This window comes from Piliocolobus tephrosceles, chromosome 13 (genome assembly GCF_002776525.5).
Source record: "Piliocolobus tephrosceles isolate RC106 chromosome 13, ASM277652v3, whole genome shotgun sequence".
Taxonomy (NCBI): domain Eukaryota; kingdom Metazoa; phylum Chordata; class Mammalia; order Primates; family Cercopithecidae; genus Piliocolobus; species Piliocolobus tephrosceles.
Window position 1 is genome coordinate 4,664,089 of NC_045446.1, and position 7,062 is coordinate 4,671,150.

Below are 7,062 nucleotides of genomic sequence, written 5' to 3' on the forward strand. Positions count from 1 at the left end.
GAACAGGGGTTTTCACGCCTAGGTGGGCCTGCATCTAGCTAGGCCCATCCCCATCAGGCCATAATGGGCACAGTGGGAGGTAGAACCATGAGTCAGAGAGGGGAGCCTTCCAGAGGCCTGGCCTGGCTCCCCGCTAGACTGGGGGCTCTGGCTATGGTGCATGGATATTTCTGCTGTGGAATCAGAGGAGCAGCGGACGGTGAATATCCCCTCTGGCCCTGTGCCCTGCCACCTGTCCTTTCATGGAAGGGTGTGTGTGTAGGGGGTGCAGGACCAGGCCTCCCTGTGTGCGTCTCTGCCACCTTGCCCTTTGGCTCAGGTGCACCCCCACCAGGTATTCAGAACTGCAGCCCAGAAAGGCGCCAAGCCTGTGGGGCCAAAACCTAGGGGGTGGGGGTGGCCTCCCTCCCGCCCGTAGCCAAAAGGCCCTCCCTTGCCCAGTCAGGCCCCGGTGTCGGTTACTGCTCTTACCCACCCCTCCTTCCCAGGCCGGTCCTCAAGGCCCCAGCAAAGAAACCAAGTTCCCGTGAGCCTCCGAAAGGCGAAGGTCAGGCAGCAGCCGCTGGCTTCTGCGCCCACTAGGAGCCTAGGGTGCCCGAGTTAGGGCTGCGCCAAGAGGGCCGGAGTAGAGAAGGAGACAGGGACGGGGACAGGCAGGGACAACGTGCAAGAGGCAAAACTGGCTGAAAAGCAGAAGTGTAGGAGCCTCAAGGGGCGGGACGAACAGGTCCGTGGGCCGGGCGGAGCCAAGGGTGGGGGCCGGGGTCCCTCCAGGTGGCACTCGCGGCGCTAGTCCTCGGCCTCCTCCCCTCCCCCGGCCCTGATTGGCAGGCGGCCTGCGACCAGCCGCGAACGCCACAGCGCCCCGGGCGCCCAGGCGAACGCGAACGGCCCCCCGCGGGAGCGGACGAGTAGGAGGGGGCCCCGGGCTATATATATAGCGGCTCGGCCTCGGGAGGGCCCGGCGCGCAGGGAGGCGCGCACTGCTCCGCAGGGTCCCAGCTCCAGCCGCGCGCTTTACGCCCGGCTCGCCGCTCCATGCAGCCGGGGTAGCGCCCGGCGCCCGGGGGCCCCGTCGCTCGCCTCCCGCTCCTCCTCGGCTACGCACTCCCGCACGAGCTCGGCTGTGCGCTCCCGCGGGCCGCCACAGGCGCAGCTCTGCACCCCAGCTTCCCGGGCGCACGGACCGCCTGACGGACGCACGGCCCTCGGGCCGGGATGTCGGGGCCCGGGACGGCCGCGGCGGCGCTGCTCCCGGCGGTCCTGCTGGCCTTGCTAGCGCCCTGGGCGGGCCGAGGGGGCGCCGCCGCACCCATCGCACCCAACGGCACGCTGGAAGCCGAGCTGGAGCGCCGCTGGGAGAGCCTGGTGGCGCGCTCGTTGGCGCGCCTGCCGGTGGCAGCGCAGCCCAAGGAGGCGGCCGTCCAGAGCGGCGCCGGCGACTACCTGCTGGGCATCAAGCGGCTGCGGCGGCTCTACTGCAACGTGGGCATCGGCTTCCACCTTCAGGCGCTCCCCGACGGCCGCATCGGCGGCGCGCACGCTGACACCCGCGACAGTGAGTGGCGCGGCCGGGCGCGAAGCGGCGGGGGCGGGGGGCAACGGCCACCCCGGCCAACGCGCTCAGTCACACGCTGAGGCCTCAGGCGGGCACCTGCTCGCGGGTCCTGGGAACCGGGGCGGACTCGGGCTCCGGTCCCTTCTGACGCGGGGCTGGGGACGCACACTCTTGGTTCCGGCAGCCCAGCGCAACCCCTGAGGCCGGGCCCCGCCTCCCGCCTTCGTAAGCTCGGGCTCCCAGCGCCGAATTCCATCGCCTTCGCCCGTGGGCACAGGGCGCGCAGTGCAGCCACAGGGGGCCCGAGACGTGCGCCCCGGCCTGGGCCAGGCTGGGGAACCGCTGGGGTGGGCTCGCTTCTGAAGGTGTGGGACTGGGTGCGGCCGCCGGAGGTTCCCTACACAGGCAAGCTAATCTGAGCTAGCGCAAGCTTGGGCTCCGGAGGCCCTTGGGGGCGGCTGCGCCGGGAACCCCGGGCCCTTTATCCCCAATCCCACCCCAGAAATAGGGTCCCCGGAGGCGAACAGGCCGAGGGGCGGAGTGGGCCAGGAGTCACCTGCCCCGCAATGACCTGCGCCCCGCCCCCAGGCCTGCTGGAGCTCTCGCCGGTGGAGCGGGGCGTGGTGAGCATCTTCGGCGTGGCCAGCCGGTTCTTCGTGGCCATGAGCAGCAAGGGCAAGCTCTATGGCTCGGTGAGTACCGCAGGGGTCTGGCCAGGTACCTAGTTGGGGAGCAGCGGACATGGCTGGCAGGATCGTGGCTTCTCCAGCTCCACCTGTGCCTGGGTCTTGGAGGGGTGGCAGGGTCACCGGGTCACGGGACGGGCAGGCCTGCCCAGACAAAGGAAGCAGCCCCAAGGCAGGAACAATGAGGTTCCTGCCACCCCTGAGCCCCTCCAGCCCGAGGAAAGGGCGCTATCGAGAGCCCTTCTCTTCTCCAGTCCAGAGTGGTGGGTCTCAGCGTTGGAACTGCAGGCTTGAGGCTGGACACGGAGGGGATGAATTCTCTGGCTGCTAGGTGCAGGGCAAGTGGTGAGAGCACCAGCTGTTGGGGGCTGGCCATGTCCCCTTCTCACCCTGTGAGGGTCTTGACACCCTAACTGCGCAGGAGAGACATCTCAGCCCAGGGTGGGGTCTGGGACAGAAGGGGGTTCTGACCCCTGGCCTCAGGCTGGGTACCTTGCCCAAGGGGTGCCCCAGCCCTGACACTGCCCTGCTTTGCTCCAGCCCTTCTTCACTGATGAGTGCAAGTTCAAGGAGATTCTCCTCCCCAACAACTATAATGCCTACGAGTCCTACAAATACCCCGGCATGTTCATCGCCCTGAGCAAGAATGGGAAGACCAAGAAGGGGAACCGAGTGTCGCCCACCATGAAGGTCACCCACTTCCTCCCCAGGCTGTGACCCTCCGGAGGACCCTTGCCTCAGCCTCGGGAAGCCCCCCCGGAGGGGAGTGCCGAGGGCCACCTTGGTGCACTTTCTTCGGATGAAGAGTTTAATGTAAGAGTAGGTGTAAGATATTTAAATTAATTATTTAAATGTGTATATATTGCCACCAAATTATTTATAGTTCTGTGGGTGTGTTTTTTAATTTTCTGGGGGGAAAAAAAGACAAAACCAAAAACAAAAAACCAACTCTGACTTTTCTGGTGCAACAGAGAATCTTACCACTGGATTTCTTTAACTTGTCAAAAGTTGTCACGAGTGTGCTGCTATTCTGTGTTAAAAAAAAAAAAAAGGTGACGTTGGTTTCCGATGTCAACCCCTGTAGTATGGCGTGGAGCATCTCTCTGTCTGGAAAGGCCTGCCTGAGGCTTCAGAAGCCAGTTCAGGGAGCTCCGGGGCTTGGCTCTCTGCTAGCATCCTCAGAGGCCCGCTCCCTTTGTGCCCTGTTGCTATTAATCGGGACATATCGGTTTACTTCGGGTACAGAAAGTGCGGTGTCGACGTCCTCGCTGCCACTCTGTTTTTAGATCTGCCAAGACTGACCTTTGAACTTTCCTGTAGTCAATCTTCCTCGATCTACCAGATGGGAGAGACCCTTGGACAACTTTATAAACTCCTGTTTGCCTTTTTTGGATCAGTGACAGCCCCCATCGCTGTGACCATTGGGGAAAGGACGGAGCTCTTTCATAAATTCCATGGAGAGGAATTGATATCCCACTGGAAGGCTAGAAATGGACAAGATGGTATGTTTGCAATCACAAACAAAACCCTAGTGACGAGAAATAATTTGCGATGGCAGATGCTTCTGATGGTGTGACAGAATATGTTTTTTAAAACAAACCATCAAACTCCCCTCAAAACGGGCTTCCCTGTGCTTAGGGAGCTTCGGGCTAGAGCTAGGTATTATTTTAAGTGTAATGTCCTTGTAATTGTACAAAACAATTGGTGCAGTGTTTGCGTGGAGGAGCCTGCTGCTTTCTGATGCATTCCCTGCTTAAGTGCGTTTAAACATCTACCTCACAAGCCCTGAAACCCCGGGCGAGATCTGCAGAAAGCTCAGACCCCGTGCAGGAGTATGCCATCCCAAGTGGCTTTTTTTTCCATATGTAGCCAAAAAGGATTGCAGATAGCGTCGGTGCGTCCTATTCGAACCTTGTCACGTTTGAGCTATCTTTACCCTGTGATTTACTTTTAGTAAGGGTGATCATGGTGAAAATATTTGCAGACAGCTGTTACATGCACTATATGGTCACCAAGTAACCTTATATTTTTCTTTATATATTTTACAAATGTAACCCCTGTCGTTGAAGCAACCGTGGAAGAGGCAGGGTCGGTGATGTTTAAAAAAAGTTCCGAGGTGATGGCAAACATTTAATTTTAATGAATGACTTTTTAGAGTTTATACAAAATGACCTTAGCTTGCTACCAGAAATGCTCCGAATGTTTCGTCAAGACTTTAATACTCTCCTAGGATGTTTCTGAACTGACTCCCGAATTAACTTTATGGGAGTCTACAGACTGCAAGACTGGAAAATCTGATTGGAGTTTTTGTCTTTCACATTCCTTTTGAAAACTCTTTGTTCGAATGCAAATCATCGACTTAAAATACTATTCTTAACCAAGGCCTGGAAGAAAGAAGACACTTGCAAAGCCACTGAGACAGGACCACACATCTTAAACTGCTGTTCCTACAATGCAATAAAATGTTTTTAAGTTTTAAACCACACCCTAGGCTCCAGGAGTGTTGAGGAAAGATGCTGTTTGCAGGTCTCCATGCTGTTTGGGGTCGGGAGGCGGGGTGTGGCGGGATCATCCGTGGACTTTCTGGATTTTAATGTATTCACCTAGTGACAAACCATGATTGTCTTAAATGCCTTACATTATTATGAGATTTCTTGTCTCAGAGCCCAATCAGATTGTCAGGAATTAACATGTCTTAGGTTTGATCACCCTTGACCACTGCTTACAGATATTTCTTCAACAAATCATGTGTGATGCCTGTAAGGACGTAACTGTCCCTTTAAAATATTGTTTTCATATTGCTGCGATGGGGATTCAAGGTTCCTGTATGTGCCACTGTTTTCAGAATCTGTAGTTTTATACAGGTGCCGACCCTCGTTGTGATGTATGTGCTGTGCACATTGACATGCCGACCGCAATGATAAGCGTTCATCGTGTATAAAAGACGCCACTGGACTGGATGTACACAATGGGGAAAGGAATTAAAAACTATTAAAACTGTGCCTTGAAATGCCAAGACCTGGTTCCCTCCCCCTGCCTTCCAGGGGTCTTTCTATTTGAGGCCTGAGCCTCACATGGCTGGGGGTGGGGGCGGGGTCAGGAGAGATGAATTTTAGCCAGCTGTGTCCACACAAATGTAGCCTTGAAAACAGGAGCCTGGGGGGTGTGAGTGTCACAAAGTCTTGCCATGACACTGAGTCTTGCAGTTTATTCTCATTCTCCTGATGGGGCTAATTCCCGCCATTCCCACACTGTAACTAGCCCTAAACTCTGTGCCCCTCCCATTGGCCTCCTGTTCTCTAAAGCAATTTGCACTTCCCTGGGAGGAGCAGTGAAGCTCCAGAGCTGGTCATTAGAAGGCAGACTCGAGAACAGTTTTCAAAATCTAAGTACACACCATCCATGGGTGTTGCACTCAGTATAATGAACTGCAGCTAGTCTTTTATTTTTAATTAATTACTTTTTTTTTTCTATTGTTTTTTGAGATGGAGTCTCACTCTTGTCGCCCAGGCTGGAGTGCAATGGCACGATCTCAGCTCACTGCAACCTCTGCCTCCCAGATTCAAGCCATTCTCCTGCCTCAGCCTCTCGAGTAGCTGGAATTACAGGCACCCGCCGCCATGCCCAGCTAATTTTTGTATTTTTAGTAGAGACGGAGTTTTTCTATATTGGCCAGGCTGGTCTCAAACTCCTGACCTCAGGTGATCTGTCAGCCTCGGCCTCCCAAAGTGCTGGGATTATAGGCGTGAGCCACCATGCCCGGCCAGCAGTTACTGTTTTATAAGAAGGAAATGGAACTAAATCTTATAGATATAAATCATCTGAGTGTATCAGTCACAGTAGGGGTACAGACTGTTTTGCGAAAATTTGAGTTCAATTATATACAATTATAGTATTTATAACTAGTCTTTCCTAGGAAGTACTCATGAGTGCAGTGGATGACTTTGAAAAAAGCTAAATGCTGATCTAATGTACCTAGAATCTGGGGTTTCCTCTCCATGTAAGACATGTCCAATTGCTTTGCAAAAAGGCAATCAGGGTTGGAAGATCCTTAATCGTACTTAATTTGCTCTCCAAGGCATTATGTTCTTCCCTTTCTAGAAAAAAAAAAAAATTATTATAGAGATGGGATTTCACTTTATTGCCCGGGCTGGTCTCGCACTTCTGAGCTCAAGTGATCCTCCTACCTCGGCCTCCCAAAGTGTTGGGATCACAGGATTGGGCCACCGAGCCCAGCCCTTTTCTGTCCTTATTTCTCGACTCCCATGATCTAGGTATGACAAAGAAATACGTAGGTGATGTTAGAGGGTGAATTATGTCCAAAAGATCTCTTCCAAAAGATATGTTGAAGTCCTAACCCCCAGGACATCAGCATGTGAGTTTATTTGGAAATACGGCCTTTATAGGGGTAAAATGAGACTTGGGGTTGGGCCTGAATCCACTATGACGGGTGCCCTCCTACACAGGAGGCCGTGTAAAGAGACACGGGGAGAAGGTGGCGTGAAGATGGAGGCAGATGGGTGATGTTTCCACAAGCCAAGGACTGCTGAGGGGTGCCAGCAAATGCCCAACAGTCAGGCGAGAGGCCTGGGACAGGGGTTCCCTCCCAGCCTCAGAAGGAACCAACGATGTGGACACCTTGACCTCAGACTTGTAGCCTCCAGGGCTGTGAGATAATCAATTGCTGTTGTTTAAGCCTGCAGTGTGTGGTACTTTGCTGTTACCGGCAGCCATTCACACTGGGGTGAGGATGGAACTGCAACCCAGACAATCCAGCCATCTGGATCTGCAACCCTTCATGCAGGCAAACCCTGCTGA

General features: G+C 54.9%; 1 protein-coding gene across 1 annotated transcript; it reads left to right on the forward strand.

The window, feature by feature from the left end:
- The first annotated feature begins 899 nt into the window (after positions 1-899).
- Positions 900-5,260, forward strand: FGF4 (fibroblast growth factor 4). The gene is made up of 3 exons (XM_023186599.2): positions 900-1,558; positions 2,147-2,250; positions 2,785-5,260. Exons 1-3 carry the CDS (start codon positions 1,219-1,221, stop codon positions 2,959-2,961), a joined length of 621 nt encoding a protein of 206 aa, XP_023042367.1. The 5' UTR covers positions 900-1,218; the 3' UTR covers positions 2,962-5,260.
- Positions 5,261-7,062: the final 1,802 nt, after the last annotated feature.

Bases quoted from the DNA above. Each gene is read 5' to 3' on its own strand.
- FGF4 (XM_023186599.2), top strand. From the start codon at position 1,219: ATGTCGGGGCCCGGGACGGCCGCGGCGGCGCTGCTCCCGGCGGTCCTG. The intron at 1,559-2,146 runs GTGAGTGGCGCG...CCCCGCCCCCAG, and splicing joins GCACGCTGACACCCGCGACA to GCCTGCTGGAGCTCTCGCCG. The intron at 2,251-2,784 runs GTGAGTACCGCA...GCTTTGCTCCAG, and splicing joins AGGGCAAGCTCTATGGCTCG to CCCTTCTTCACTGATGAGTG.